This window comes from Meleagris gallopavo, chromosome 17 (genome assembly GCF_905368555.1).
Source record: "Meleagris gallopavo chromosome 17, MGAL_WU_HG_1.1, whole genome shotgun sequence".
NCBI classification, from domain to species: Eukaryota; Metazoa; Chordata; class Aves; order Galliformes; family Phasianidae; genus Meleagris; species Meleagris gallopavo.
Genome location: NC_139420.1, coordinates 8,167,082 through 8,182,214, shown reverse-complemented (window position 1 = coordinate 8,182,214; position 15,133 = coordinate 8,167,082). Strand labels below are relative to the sequence as shown.

General features: G+C 46.6%; 2 protein-coding genes and 1 long non-coding RNA gene across 4 annotated transcripts; 1 reads left to right on the top strand and 2 right to left on the bottom strand.

Annotated features, from left to right (window-relative positions):
* Nucleotides 1-1,438: 1,438 nt before the first annotated feature.
* Nucleotides 1,439-2,758, bottom strand: DDT (D-dopachrome tautomerase). The gene is made up of 3 exons (XM_085238161.1): nt 2,545-2,758; nt 2,296-2,471; nt 1,439-1,716 (listed from the first exon to the last, which is right to left on the bottom strand). The coding sequence occupies exons 1-3, from the start codon at nt 2,650-2,652 to the stop codon at nt 1,644-1,646; spliced, it is 357 nt and encodes a 118-aa protein (XP_085094287.1). The 5' UTR covers nt 2,653-2,758; the 3' UTR covers nt 1,439-1,643.
* Nucleotides 2,759-2,777: 19 nt separating this feature from the next.
* On the top strand, nt 2,778-6,212 carry LOC146543189 (uncharacterized). Its single transcript, XR_014886911.1, has 2 exons — nt 2,778-2,920; nt 3,434-6,212. It is a non-coding gene; the product is annotated as an uncharacterized LOC146543189 (long non-coding RNA).
* On the bottom strand, nt 4,121-14,432 carry LOC100538595 (glutathione S-transferase theta-1). 2 transcript variants are annotated; one of them, XM_085238158.1, is made up of 6 exons: nt 14,160-14,426; nt 14,017-14,079; nt 9,674-9,761; nt 8,673-8,823; nt 6,772-6,948; nt 4,121-6,398 (listed from the first exon to the last, which is right to left on the bottom strand). In XM_085238158.1, the coding sequence occupies exons 1-6, from the start codon at nt 14,269-14,271 to the stop codon at nt 6,198-6,200; spliced, it is 792 nt and encodes a 263-aa protein (XP_085094284.1). In that variant the 5' UTR covers nt 14,272-14,426; the 3' UTR covers nt 4,121-6,197. The 2 variants fall into 2 exon arrangements, with proteins under 2 accessions (XP_085094284.1, XP_085094286.1); XM_085238160.1 differs by lacking the exon at nt 14,017-14,079 and having other exon boundaries at nt 14,160-14,432.
* Nucleotides 14,433-15,133: the final 701 nt, after the last annotated feature.

The window sequence follows — 15,133 nt, the reverse complement described above, 5'->3', positions numbered from 1 at the left end:
ACCCCATCCCATGGAAGCAGAACCATCTGCATATAGAATACAGGCAAAGAGGACTTTGTATAGTAATTTTTGGGGGGTAGGTTAAGGATAACATGTCTGTTTGACTCCAACTACCAAACACAAGCAACAAAAATGTGAGAAAAGCTCTAAAATAATGCACTAACCTAATCTGAAATTAGTTCAGCAGCAGCCAATACTGAGGAAAAGAATAGAAGCTGGGGCACAGGTCAGAAACAGGTTTCTGTAGTGGAAATAAAGACTGCTGCCCCTTCATGGCACAGAGGTACCTTTAGGAAAGGAGCAGTTTTCACAGCAGGATTAAAGCTACATTACATGTCAGAGATTTCACTCAAGTAGGTCAAGCGCCTTTGTATCTCCCTGGCAAAACCAGGGCTGTATGCCTTCTTCCCTACAGCAAAATATATTGCAGTTACAGCTGTATCTCATGCTCAGTTCACCTGCTTATTTCCTAGTTTTAAAAACACTCAGTTTGAGATCTGAGAAAAGGCAGGGATCCATGCAGACAGCATCTGTCTCCAAGCACTAAGCTAAGAAAAAAAAGCCAACAAACTGATGCTCATCAAAAGAGGTTTTGATACATTTTATTAATCAGATAGCACAGCTCCCCCTAAGGGGGGATTTTGCAAACACAGAAGATACTTACGCTGCGTAAGTATAACTAAATTCAAGTGATAATTAGAAGGGGAATTTTCAACTAGCTTGAGAGCTCAAGACATAAACAAACAAAAATCTAATCAGGATTATGAAGAAGTGGAGACTCTTCAGCCTTGTGTTTAATGGATCTCTACCTCTCAAGGGCATGCAATTAAGTCCTCTTTGCTTTTGTGCCTGGCACCTGACAAAGTCCCAAAGTGGAGGGAAAGTCTATACACGTTCTCATGTGGAAGGCTGAAATAACTGTGCTTTTGTTTTAGTAAAATACTATGTACATTCCAGTTATAAAGTGATGGAGCATATAGGTCCTAAAATCCAAAACACTTTAGAGTGAAGTGCAACAGCAACGGAAGTTTTAAGGTTGAGTGCAATAGGCAGAATGCTGCCTGTGTGCTAAGTCACTTGCAGACAACTACAGCAGCCCCTCTGCTTAGGGCAAGCAGCTGAAAAAATCAGCCACAGGGCACAGCGAGATGTCTATCCTTTTCCAAAACTCCCTGTAAGAGTGAGGAAATGAAAACTATTTTGAACACCAGGGTTAACAACAGCGATTAAAGGTAGGAAAGGCAGAACTTTCACAACATTTTCCTGTGGCATAGTGCAGCTCTTCACTAGCAGCTCCATCCTCTACACACAGCCACTGACAACAAACATCCAGCCACAAAGATTCTGTGGGCAAACAAAACTTTGTGGGAGCAGCCACCGGCAGCTGGCAATGGTAGACCACAGAGCATAAAATCAGACACAGTGCTACAAGGAAGGCTTGAGACAAGGACTTTGAACTACTTTGCTGATAACGGTACACCTGAATGCCCCACTCTTTATATGCACAATGTCCAAAAGCAGAAGAGAATCACATAGGTGAAGGTGCAGAACGATTAGAGCTGATTTAAGAGGAAAGGTAGATGGAGCAGGCCATCTCTGGGTTGTCTTCATTGCTGCTTTGTTCCAAACGGCCGCTTGAGGGGTCACAGGAAAGTCATGACTGTTCTGTTCTTGCCAATCTGCCAGGGCTCCAGTGGGTAAAAGCGAATGACGATCCTTATTGGGTACAAGAGCAAAAACATGGTGGACAGAAAAACATTATTTTAGAATTAATTATAATCCCTTCCCAGTTTGCAACCAACTAGAAAATCTTCCCTAAGCTCTGGCTGGCTCACACAGCGGTGTTAATTGAACAGAAGCAGAGACAAGCTGCGTGCAGGCAGGGTTCAAACAGGTGGCAGAGCTCATCTGCACAAACCCCAAAGCATTATGAACTGCAGCACTGCCCGCGAGAGACTCCAGCAGTACCCAGGTACCTCAACACCCAGTTGGGCACTTATCCTGACAGCAGCCCGGGGCAGGGAACGTCCCTACTAGCAGAGACAGGGACGGAGGGCAGAGGGGACACGGCTTACCTTCAGGAAGGCCCATTTGCACCGGGTTTGCGGCGATTATCCCAGCCGGAGTCACCGACATCCAGAGAGCAACGGTCCCCACGCTGCTCGGTGAGCGGCCCAGCCGTGTTTTAAACCGGAGCCGCCCCGGACTCGGCCCCCCGGAGCCCTTCACATCGGCAGCCAAACTTTGGTACCCACACCGCCCCCCAGCGGCCGCCCACAGACGAACCGCACTCACCGCTCGGGGCCGAGGCCCAGCTCCGCCGTCAGGAAATCGAAGAAGCGGGCGCTGTGCCCCTGGTTCTGCTGCGCCGAGCCCACCACGCCGATGGAGGAGACGAGCAGCTGTGCGCAGGGCTCGGCCGAGCCCGCCAGCACCATGGGCATCCCGCCGCGCACCGTCACGTTCACCCGCTGCCGGCACACGCGCGGTCATGTCGCGGCTTCCCCGGAGCCCCCCGCCCGCCGCCCCCGACCCCGCGCTCACCTCGGCGGGTTTGCCCAGGATGGTGGCTGTGGCTTCGCACAGCTTCATGGGCAGCCCCGGCGGTAGCCGCTCGGCCGGCAGGCTGGTCTCCAGCTCCACGAACGGCATGGCCGCTTCCTGCCCGTTGCAGTGCCCCGCTGCCCGGCGCCTCCTCCCGCTCCGCCCGGCCGCGCTCCGGCCCTCCTCTCCTCTCCTCCTGCCCTCATCTCCTCTCCTCCTGCCCCTCGGGCTCAGTGCGAGGCGGGGCCGGGCACCGGGCCTTTCTATTCCGCCCCCGGCGCATCCTCGGCACGTGGGGATTTTGGGGCTGGAAGAGTCTATCACGGGAAGGGAGATGATGTTGTAGAACAGCTGCTCCTCTGCCAGATGTTAAAAGGCAAGCAGGGAGGCTTATTGTTTTGTCCCACGTGAATTTCTTTACAGAGAGAGTGGTGAGGTGCTGGAACAGGCTGTCCAGAGAGGTTGTGGATGCCCCATCCCTGGAGGTGTTCAAGGCCAGGTTGGATGGGGCCCTGGGCAGCCTGGTCTAGTATTAAATGAGGAGATTGGTGGTCCTGCCTGTGGCAGGGGCGTTGGAGATTCATGATCCTTGAGGTCCCTTCCAACCCAGGCCATTCTGTGATTCTGTGTAATGATTCCTGCCCCAGCTTCTGCAGTTGCATTTGGGTGCCAAAGCTGGCAGGACTGCTGCCAGGCACTGGCTCACAGCTGCGGTCTCCTGTGTGGATCAGGTTTCTCGGAAGCTGAGCTCCTGTGTGGGGAGCACTACTTGTGCTGATTTACAGCAAAAGGCATTAGGAACCAGCTAGATGAAGAAGTCATCTTGCTTAAGGTGAAGCACTGTTGTGAAGACTGGCCCTGTATAACATGACTTTCTTGTTTTCCACAGTTACCGACAGACTTAATGAGAATGGATGGAGCTGCTGGCTTTGCTGGGGGAATTGTTTGGCCTTCGCTGTTGCCAGGGAGGACAATACTGGCAGGAGGAGCAGCACATGTAAGCCGGCCAGCAGTCAGACTGCAGATTTCTAGGAGAGCGATTGTGAAGTGAGACAGATCTGGCAGGGGATGGCCGTTTGCTGTGCAGTGCAGAAGCATTGCCTATGTGATATTTTTTTGCACAGTATTTACTTTTCTATAATAATTGTGTTTTCTGCAAGGGGTGGGGAAACCTTATTGCTGCATGGCAGGGATACAGCAGGGAAGATTTTAGGACTTGCCCACTGAGAAGCCCAGGAGACTCTACTGAGCTCTCTCCATCAGTGAACGATGAGAACTGAGTTTGTTTCTGAAAAACAAGGCACTGAGAGGACTCAGCCACCCTGCAAACCCCAGCCACAAGTCCACTGCCTGACTACAGAGAACCACTAATCCAACATAAGGTGCCCTTTGGGATCCATTTTTCAATTTCTCATTCCTTTTTAATATATTAAACATCTCTTCCAATAAATTCCGAGGTCAAAATAAAACCCCACTACCTAAAAATACATGACAAGAGATCAACATGTCAGAAGGCCTTCCAAAAGAAAAGGAGCAAAAAAAGATTAAGTATCAAAAGTCAGCAATTACAACAGCATGAAGGTCTGTCACAAACATTTTAATGATATGTTTTGTCCTTTGCTCCTGAGGGTTGACCACAAATGGCAAACTGTCCATGGCTTCAGGGCACAACCCAGAATCCCAGAGTTTTTATTACACTAAAGGCATTTGTTCTATTGTTTCTGTCCTGGAGCTGGCAACTCAAATGCTTGCAGGGGGACGAGCGGAGAGATGACACCACAGCAGCAAGCAGTCTCCATTTTGCTGAGCCTTTGGAAAATCCTGGTATTTTTTCCCATTTGTAAGCATCTGTGTGTGTCATCAGTCACTTAGCAGTTCCACTCTAAAAGTTCTCAAATGGTCAACCACTTCCCATTTAAAATTCATCTCAAGTGTAGACAATATTCCTCAATAAAACTTCAGCAAAAAATGTTTGGGGGTTAAGAGAAGAAAGGAAAGGTGGGAATAAACATGTACCTATTTCTAATGTTTTCAGTTCATAAAAAGAAAGAGCCTTCAGTCAGCTCTCTTATCCTTACAGTGAACATAAAAAAAGAATTTTTCTGTTACTGAAAGCTCAAGTATATAATGAGATTTTCTTTCCAGTTGGGGAATTTAAAGATCTCCCCAGGCTCTGGACTAAATCCATATATCTAGCAGTAAAACTTTAGAAAAAAAACCACCCAAACGTATCAAGTTGTATAGTACTTAACAGCAGAAATGTGAGTAGCCAAGACATGTTAGTACTGTAAAGAGAAGAAGCTATTCAGTTAATGAGAAATGTAATTCCCAAATTATTTACTAAGCAAGGATTTTAGGGTAAGGTTCAAGGGCAACAGCTAGATGTGAATGGAAGTATACAAACATTTCAACAGTTTTTGAATCCTTTGGTATTTTCAACTGAAAAACAAACTAGAAATGCTTATTTTGCTTCATTATTATATTATTATTTTGTGCTGCAGTACAAAATGGTTTCCCACTTGAGCTACAACTAATCAGAAACAGCACAACCAAGAAAAAGAGCCTTGAAGCTCCAAAACAACTCTCTGCCCTTTTATTGTGATGCATATGTTCTCAAGGTCACAAAATCTTCCTTATTACTTCAGCTTGCACAGGATGACTTGGTGAACTTCCATCCAAAACAACCTCCAAATATTTATCCCTCCTTTCCATTTTTTAGGAAGAATGTGGATTGCTATTGCATTATTACCACAGAAAAAAACGATTTGATTGCAGTCACAATCTCTTTAAAGAAGTCACTGTGAATGCATTTGTTCACTGTATTCCATATATGATATCAACAGAGGATTCAAGTAGGCATTATTTGGAGGCTGTGGCCACCCTCAGCTGTTTGAAGTTGCTCAGTCTTTACTACACAGATCTCCCAAGAACTGCCCCGCCACACACGTACTGACAGACCACATGCCTAAGAAACCCAACTTTGAAAAGTGGAGAGCAGTGGTTAAATTAAAGCACTACAATGATTTACAGTCGTAGTTGAACGTGAAGAAACTTCTCACAGGATCTTAAAGGCAAACAGAAGTATGGAATGTAGATGGGTGGCCAAGCAATATGCTCCAGCAACGAGAAAATTAAATTAAAAAAATGAAATAAAAAGTCTTCTTTTTACTTTAGTGACTACCTGTAGCTTTGTTCCATACTCATGCAGAGACATATGCTGAGAAGGTGAGGATCAGATTTGCTTTGCTGTGCTTGCCACATAGGAAGAAGCTCCGAATGTTACAAACACATGAAAACAATGATCCTCATCCTAGACAGTTCTCTGATGTTCCAGTTTGCAGGCTGGCTCAAATTTTTCAGGAAATACTATTCATGTTTCCAGCATTTCTGAGTGACACTGAAATATAACTCAGATGCATGTGTTAATTGACCCATAGGGTCTCTCCCTTTCATACAAATCTAATATTTCAGGTCTTAAAAATTCCCCAGCTCCCACCCCCCAAAGATGCAGGGAAGGCTTAGTGAGGTTGGGGAGGACACTTTGCAAGACTACATAAGAAATACAGTGTTTTTTTTTCCAGTTAAGTGTAGATCTGGAGATGACAGAAATAAAAAAAAAAAAAAAGCCAGGAAAAATAGTAACATAGGTTAATTCATTTCAACATCTTCATCAACACAGGTGCCAGGTGCTCTTTCAGCTGTGGATCAATCTGAATGTTGCTCAGTTCTTTGATATTCAGGATCATCTCATGGGCTTGGAAGAAAAGCTCCTTCCCCACAGCTTCCTCCACCCGCCTGCGCCACTCCATCAACCTGGGCCTGTCTTCAAAGATGTCACAACCAACTCCAACAGGCTGCAGAAAGCCAGAGGGAGCAACAAACAGTGAGACACTCCTTGCCAAGACAACAGGCATCAAAAGTGTTACTGCTGGTACAGGTGGGAGAAAGAGAGGGGAGGAGCTCATAAAGTTCTATACATTATCTCTAGAGGTCAAAAATAAAATCAGGATGAAACAGGAAGACATTCTGTTAGGGAACAAAAACAAAGGAGATCTGTTGCAGCCAGTTTCTTCTTTTAAAAAAACAACTGATTTTCTGAACCCACTGCTGCCTTCTACTCATTGTCTTAGTTGTGCTGAGATATGCCCTTACTCCTAACGAAGTGTTACTGCATCCCTCCCTGCCCAGCAGCATGTTTTCCCTTCATTACCATAGTCCAACACTCACTTGCATCAGCTCCACAATGGCCACAAGATCTGCCAAAGAAATCTCGCTCCCGATGATAAAAGCCTTGTCCTGCAGAAACCTCTCCTCAAATTGCTTCAGGGAAGTGGACAGCCCCTCCATCACCTCCTGCAGCTTCTCTGAGGGCAGTGGTTGCCCTGTGAAAAGGGGAATCAGCACCTGAGGAGAGAATGAACACAGAGCATGGTCAGCTGTCTTCCTGTGGATCTAGTGATAGTCATTAAGTTGTACCTCATGAGATACGCATGACTACCATTGGTGGTCACCTGCAGTCCCTTCGGGTGATGGCAGCAGGCCATGGTGGTGGCTGTGGTAGGAAGTGTAGCTGGCAGAGGAGCAGCTGCCAGGAGGGCAGAGTGGTCCAAAGACTCCAAAGACTTGCTGGCACAGGGGGTAGTAGCCTTTCAGTGAGATTTGTTGCCATTCACAGAGGTGTACATACCATCAGAGCCACCAGTATTTCACAACTATACCTCCTCTAATTATGATAGCCAAATAAATAGTTTATTTTCAGGGGAAAAAAAAGAAAAGAGATAAATTTCCACAGGGGTAGTAGATAGACTTCCTACTTACTGCTAGTATACTCAACGAATTCATGTTGTGATTGCCTAATCCAAGGCACTTTTTTTTTGCCAAGTACATTTAGAGTCTATTTCATCAGAAAATTCATGGCCAGTTCTCTTCCTAAATGTTTCCAATTACAAATGATGGGATCTCCAGGTATAGCCATTACGAAATGGTATCTCCTTTTCTGTATCTCAGGGCAGTTTATCTTCTCACAAAACCAGCAATTGTGCCTTCTATTACACAGTGGCTATATAAGTTTCCAAATTTTCAATTATTCTGATGACCTTTCTGTAACTGAGTTATTTAACTGGCAGCAATGAGATGGTTTTCTTTCTCTTGGAGCACAGCAATAACAGCCTGTAGAGATTTGAAGAAACTGATGTTTGTAGGAATCTGACTCATATTTGTGCTGCTCCTCTGGATTCTCTTGCCAAAAAATCAAATGTTAATAAATCAAAATTCTAAATGAGTCCTGATATGTTTTGTTAGGCATAAACATGGGTGGACTTCACACAGGAAGAGTGACGTTCTTATCTTCTTACTGGCAACCCTTATTTCATCTAAAATCCTCTGTTACAATCGTGCTTGTAGGGCTGTATTTGCACCTGGGCTTCTCTAAGGATAGCTGCATTAGGTTTCTGATGAGTTGACTGGAATCAGTTGTCCAGCAGAATCATCTGATACTAAATGATTTTCTGCTTCAGAGTGATTCCATTAATTTTACCCAAACGTAAATTGATTTGACCACACTGAGTAAAGAAATACTGCCATTCTCCCTGTATCTCTATTCTACCTATCCCTAAGCTCATTTCAGAGGAGTGTATAAGCATTCTGGAAGCAAAAATCTCCTTCTGGATTTCCACCCTGATGGGACTACAGAGACCTGATGTACGAAGAACATAAATCTTTCAGTTTCCAGCAACAAAGCACACTCTTGCCAAAGAAGCAAAAGGTCTGTGTGCATACTCTGCACAGCTGTGTAGGGAGGGGGAGCCCTTGGAGGCAATACCCAATCTGTTATATATTTGTTCACAAATCCAGGCAATAAAAGCCCGTGAGGCTTTGAGACCTTCTGTATCAGAACTACTTTAAGGAAACAAACAGGCAAACAAAAAACCCAGAAAACAAAACAAAAAACACCACAAAATGGCCAAAGCTGCTTTTGCCAAATCCTGATGTTGAGCAAATAGCTCTCTGACATCTCCTCTCAGCTAGGAATGGACAAGATTTTTTACTTGATGGGACAAACTCTTTCTGTTCAGTTTTCACCCAGGAAAGCATCATTTTACTCTCATCTTAATATCCAGTCTCCTTACCTTGATCCACATGGTCTTAGGAGCATTAGCCCGGATGTTAGCGTGATGCCACGAGAGGTATTCATCAACCTGGGCCCGTTTTTTTATGTCTGATGGGTACCAGTGGTCAGGAGTGTTGTACTTTCGACTCAGATACAGCAGAATGGCAGTGCTGCTCAGACATTAACGAGACAAAAAAGAGGTCAGGGAATGTTACAGAATGCTTTTACCACAGACCAGTTTTATCTCTCCAGGTATTAATTTGGCCTTAATAACTAAGTCAGACAAATAGAAGTAGCTCTGTAGTTTTCCTCGTGTTTTATATGCTTTAAACGATTCCCAGATATGTTTATAACCTAATTTGAGGTAAGTGCTTTCAGTGAAGGTCAGTTAAGCCAGGAGATTTGTTTACATTGTGAAAGATAATGCAAACAGAAAATGGAGATGAGGTTATAGTATTACAAATAACCAAGATATATAAGGTATATAAGGTTATAAGGTATGAAACTGTGGAGACCTTTTCAGTCTTTGCTCTTTGGAGAGCAAGACATTGGAAATACAAAAATATCATCACAATATTTTCATTAAGTCAGGACATATATATGAGTTGACAATACGTTAACCCCTTCACACTGAGCAATAAGGACATGGTGCAGGAAGCAAGCACCTGCGACATCAACTTAGGCAGAAAATGCTTGCTTCTCCATAAACAGACCTAATGGCCAGCTGAACATCCATAATTACAAAAGTTCCTGTCAAAGGAACATCTTTCTAATGACTTCAAGTTGTTTATCTCCAAGTATGGCTCAGGTCCACCTGAAATAATGCGTATCTTTAACTGCTTATCATAAATGTGCATATAGGTATCTAACTTTTAAGAACAAAGGAACTGAAATGCCAAAGCAGATCACTAATCTTTCCTATTCATAAATGCTCATGGCCAGTTCTGAGTCATTCGGAGGGAATGACACCACCTATTCGTATTACTGGTATCCAAGGAACTCCGAGGGCTGAGTTCTTACCATTCTGCTAGGGTGAAGTCTCCGTCCTTCAGTGCTGGTACTTTCTTCAAGAGGCTGATTTTGCTAGCCCCTTCACTATTTGATGGCCCTAAGAACATGAATGGACAAGTCAGAGGTTAGAAGAGTATATCATAAACACCTGTAACAAACTGGAAAATCTGTGAACTCCGCTGTTTCTTTTCCTATGTCGTATTTTGAAAATGAAATTGAAGAGTCAATGTAAAAGCCATCTACAGCCTGCAGTCTGCTCAAATGTCACGCAGCAAGGAGCAGTTCATTTCTACACAGGAATTCAGTTGTTTGATACCAACAACTTGCAAAACTTTCTGAAAAATCATTCCCAATGAGGCATCTAGAAAACAGATGAAGATATTGGTTATGAAAACACTAACTTGACTTGAAATCTTGTCCTATGGTTTCAGAAATGGGGGAAAGAAGACTTAAGATGAAGATAAGCACTAAGTGTGGTCTCGAAAGGCTGAGTTTGCATGCAGAGCACCCCAATGAGGGCAAACGGATGCCACTCCTGCTCCTTTTTCCAACATACAACACCAAAACAAAGTCATTTTCCTTTGGTTCGTTAACATGGCTGACACTAGTTGGGGTGGAGTCATGATGGAAAGCAATTTAAAACCTTTGTGCCCATGGAGATTCCTGAAGCAGCTAATTAATCAACGACTAACCGGGTGGCTTATAAGACTCATGAAGCAGAATCTTTCCCTTGTTTCACTCCAAAGAGTAAAGGAAATCAATCATTCCCAAAGAAAGCAAGTGAGTCTTCCCTCAGCAGACATGCAGCAGAGGGTAATTCCAGTTCTTGCTGGGATGGGAAAAACATGAGTATCAGCAATATAACAGTGAACTTGCAAAGTAACTCATCTGCCACCATGGCCATTCACCAGGGTCAGAGCAGCTCTGACACCTCTGTTCTGCATTACTCCCAGCTATAAGCCAGCAAGTGAACCTCCTTTTCCTCTGTCAGGAAAACATAGGAGGAAGAAGCCATCCCATAAAAGAATTTGAACTCCACAGTCACAGGAGTTTGAAGGCATTCATAGCTGACTATCTAATCAAGTTTTCAGTTTATCAGTGAAGGCACTGAACTTGTGAGTCAGCAGTTAAATGCCAGGGGATTGCATAAAACACCAGGAACTGGTACAAAAAAAAAAAAAAAAAGATTGAAGGGCTTTGTTTACTGTTTGTCTTACATGCTTTCTATAAGGAGACGTGCCAGGGTGCAAATCCTGTTCAAATCAAACCAGTATGACCAGCAGTTTTCATAACAAAAATCCCTTCTGTCCAAAAAGAAAAAAAAAAAAAAAAAGTGCTATTAACTAACAAGGTTCTACATCCCCAAGAACCATTTGCTGCCATACAGAACGAGGTGCTAATGGCTGCTTTAATGGACAGTGTGAAACATCTCCAAGCAGTAAAAAAAGTCTTTGGACTACAAGGTTTATTTACAGCTGGCTGTGAGAGAAGGGGTGGGAGAAAGCAAGATTCCTGCACTGCAACTTACAGAACACAGCAAAGTCTCTGACTACTTTCCCAGCATTGACTTCAGGTGAGATAAACCAAAGAGCAAACATTACTGCCCTATTCTCACTGCTAGCTGATGAGTCCCTGCCTCACTTCTTCTTAGAGAAAAGCTTTTAACTTCCAATACAAGTAGCTTCACTGGAGAGCAAGGCTCACATCCATCTGCTGTCTGCAGGGATTTAAATCCATTTCTCCCGTGGGCAATGTTTCTATCTGCCTGCAGTGACAATGCCATCAAGTTTAACTGGGTGAGAGGTTCTATGCGCAGAGCAGAAGCAGGCAGCAGTGTACAAAAGCTCAGAATAAAGGGTTTCTAAAGAATTGGAGCCTGACCGTGTGGGGTAACAAGCCCATTAATTGAGAAACTTGAACGTTCAAAAACACTCCTAGAAAATCAAGCCAGTTGGCAAAGCACAAGGGACCTTTCGTCTATGATTTATATCACAAAAAATCTGTATGGAAAATCGTGTACATCTCTTGTCATCCAAGGAGTTGCTCAGTAAAGTGCTTGAGCCTGTGCATTTAGAGGGGTTCCAATAGCTAGTGGTCATCACACCCAGCTTGGGCAAGGCGCGTACAGCTCAAGTGGTCCTTAGAAAAACACAGCATAAAATTGCAAGTCAGTAGCTTTGACAAATAATGAGCAGTTAGTTCTTGGACCTAGCTGGCTGGCTGTTACAATCTACTGTTTGTTTATTATCCAGGGTAGCAAGCAATTGAGAAACAGTGATATAAGAAGTAAGCAGTGGGTCAGGGCAGCCTGAATCAGATTTCAGCCTGTTTTCATACTGTATCAGTCCTAACTAACACAGCACTACAGCAGGTTTGACAGGAGGCCAGCATTTGTTACCGAGACTGCACGTGCAGCACAGAGATAGCATCTGACTTGCTTTGGTTCATACAGACAGAAAAGACCTGAGCAGAAACTTGGCTGCAAAGTGATAAAAGCTTTGGTATGAACACTAATTCTAGGTTGCTCCAGTGGGACTGGTTGTTTACTGCATTAACAAAGAGATCAGTACTGGTATTTGTAGTTCAGCAGAGTTTAATACTGTGCCTTTCCCAGCAAGCAGAGCTCATTTCTTGTTTGTGGCCCACCTTTATTCATCCTGTGGCATTCCCCTGACTTACAGTTGTTTAACATCAGTTGCATCTGGTGTAATTAGTAATATCAATTAGCATACTCACAAGGGTATATATGTGTATTTATAAATAGATATGCATACATTTCTGTGTGTATTGTTGAGCTTTGGGGAATAACTTAAATTAGAATATACACTGTCAAGAGGAAAGACAGTCTGCACACAGGAAAAATACCTCGTGTAGGGAAGATCTACTGATGGTGACAAGAGAAGTAGACAAAATTCTACAAAAGAAATGGGAAAAAAAAATTGCCAATCTCATCCCTGCCTAATAATATGTTCAGCCAAGGATTTCCAAGTACTGTGTTGCCTTAGACAACAGAAATAACAAATGATTTACCTGGAAAATACAGTATGCAAACGTTCAATAGTCTTCTTATACAGCTGGACAAGTCTGAACAGCTGAATGTTTCTAAGTAGACCAATCCCAGAGCAGTCACTGTCACCGTGACTAATTTGCTAGAAATGGCTGGAGAAACATTCCTTGGGGATCCACAAAAATAGCCTCTGCATGGCTATGGGACAGCTCTGGGAGCTCCATGGCCCAACCATTGTGCTCAGGAGTGCCTGCAGGGTGAGTGTTTAAAGCCACACAGCACCTGATGAGCTCAACCTTCCCCTCTGCAGGCTGAGCAGAGCTTGCAGGCTGGCAGCAGGTTTAGCTGTGGCGTGTGGCCTTGCCACCTGTTTTATGACTCCCAGGAAGGATGGGACGCTGTACTGTGAGGGTACAACCTGGGAAAAGTCTCTTCTGAGCTCTGCATCCCTGCACGCCCCTGTGAGTAGGTGATTTTCCAGCTCCACCAACTCCTGCATTTTGCCAAGTTCCAGATGGCTGCATCAAAAGATGCATGGTCAGTAGGCCAAGGGAAGTGATCCTGTCCCTCTGCTCCGCACTGTGAGACCTCACCTGGAGTACTGCATCCAGATGTGGGGTCCTCAGCACAGGAGAGACGTGGACCTGGTGGGGTGTGTCCAGAGGAGGACCACAAAAATGATAGATGGAGCACCTCCCTGTGAGGACAGGTTGAGAGAACCAGGACTGTGCAGCCTGGAGAGAAAAAGACTGGGGAGAGGGGAAAGCAGCCTTCCAGTATTTAAAGGGGCTGTAAGAAATAAGGGACAGACCCTTCAGCAAGGTCTGTGGACAAGGGGAAATTGCTTCAAACTAAAAGAGGGGAGATTTAGATTGGATATAAGGAAGAAGCTGTTTACAATGGGGCAGTGAGGCACTGCACAGGGCGCCCAGAGAGGTGGTGGTGCCCCATCCCTGCACACAGCCACGCTCAGGGGACGGGGCTGTGAGCACTGCTGGAGCTGTGGGTGTCCCTGTGCACTGCAGCCAGTGGGAACAGACGGCCTTCGGGAATCCCTTCCAACTCCAACCATTCTGTGATTTCACGTGATTCCTCCCACCGATGTTGAGCGTCCCTAAGCACTGATGCTGCCTCACTCCTCCTCCATCCCATAGCGGCCAAAGGAACACACCTGCAGCCACGCACAGCCATTCAACACTACGCCCTGAGCAGCCGCAGGGCTGCCAGCACCCGGCCCCGCCGCCACAGCGTGCCCCGCAGCGCGGCCTCCTGCCGGGGTTCGCGTTACCGCCCGGGCACGGCTCGATCCCGCGGCCCGCCAGGAATAACGGCACCGGCAGCTCACCTGTGCGGGGCCGCTCCGTGCCGCTCGCCGCCGCCGCCGCCGGCTTCTTCCCCAGCACCGAGTCTGTCAAGAGCCGAGAGAGGAGCGCTGAGCGCGGGGCTCCGACCCCCGGCCCCGCCGCCCGCCCTGCCGGCCCTCCTCACCTTTGAAGAGCTCCACGTGCTTGAACTCGAACGGGATGTTGTTGGTCCGGGCGAAGATGTAGATGGAGCGGCAGGGCTGCGAGAGCAGATCCAGGTACAGCTCCAACCCCATGCTGCCGCCGCCCGGACCCGCGGGACGCTCTGCGGACGGAGCCGCCCCGCGCGGGCAGGCGGGGGCTGAGCCGTGCCGGCCGTGCCCTCCTACGGGCGGGGACGCGGCGGACGGCCCCGAGGCGCCCGGCCCTGGAGGCCCCCCTGCGGAGCCGGGCAGCGGCAGGAGGTGGTGCTCCCGTCCCGCGACGTGACGGGCTGCGCTGAGGCCGGGAAAGGAAATGCAGCTGGCACCGCGCGTAGGGCCGCTTTAGGAAAGGAGCCTTGTGGGGCAGTGACGGCGACTGAGATCCGAAGAGGGCCGGCTGTCGCACCGCTGCCCTTCTACACCGGGTTCTGGCCCCGCAGCCAACTGCTCGGTCGGCACGGGCACCACGCACACCGGCGACCCTCCTTTCCCCTTATTTCTTATATAGGATTAATGTCAGGCTGAACTCGAGCCCTGCGTAGCCCCGCAGCGTTTCACAGCTCTGTGACTCGAGGAGAGTGCTGGTGAATACAGACACGTCTGTGACACCGACAGTGGTTGAACCGATCATAGCAAAGTCACCCTCGGTCAGACCCAGCTCTGACACTCCTTATCAGCACTGCGCCACAGCTCACGTGGCACACACAGCCCTTCAGTCACACACAGCCCTTCAGTCACACACAGCCCTTCAGTCACACGCAGCCCTTCAGTCACACACAGCCCTTCAGTCACACACAGCCCTTCTGTCACACACAGCCCTTCAGTCACACACAGCCCTTCAGTCACACGCAGCCCTTCAGTCACACGCAGCCCTTCAGTCACACGCAGCCCTTCAGTCACACACAGCCCTTCAGTCACGCGGAGCCCGTGCGTCACACGCAGCCCCTCAGTCACA

What these genes read in the sequence shown, in the direction of transcription:
- DDT (XM_085238161.1), bottom strand. Translation starts at nt 2,652, where the DNA reads ATGCCGTTCGTGGAGCTGGAGACCAGCCTGCCGGCCGAGCGGCTACCG. An exon ending in TCCTGGGCAAACCCGCCGAG is followed by an intron (nt 2,472 to 2,544) that starts GTGAGCGCGGGG and finishes GTGTGCCGGCAG; the next exon opens with CGGGTGAACGTGACGGTGCG. An exon ending in CTGGGCCTCGGCCCCGAGCG is followed by an intron (nt 1,717 to 2,295) that starts GTGAGTGCGGTT and finishes GTACCCAATAAG; the next exon opens with GATCGTCATTCGCTTTTACC.
- LOC100538595 (XM_085238158.1), bottom strand. Translation starts at nt 14,271, where the DNA reads ATGGGGTTGGAGCTGTACCTGGATCTGCTCTCGCAGCCCTGCCGCTCC. An exon ending in CACGGAGCGGCCCCGCACAG is followed by an intron (nt 9,762 to 14,016) that starts GTGAGCTGCCGG and finishes TCATGTTCTTAG; the next exon opens with GGCCATCAAATAGTGAAGGG. An exon ending in CCATTGTGGAGCTGATGCAA is followed by an intron (nt 6,399 to 6,771) that starts GTGAGTGTTGGA and finishes GGCTTTCTGCAG; the next exon opens with CCTGTTGGAGTTGGTTGTGA.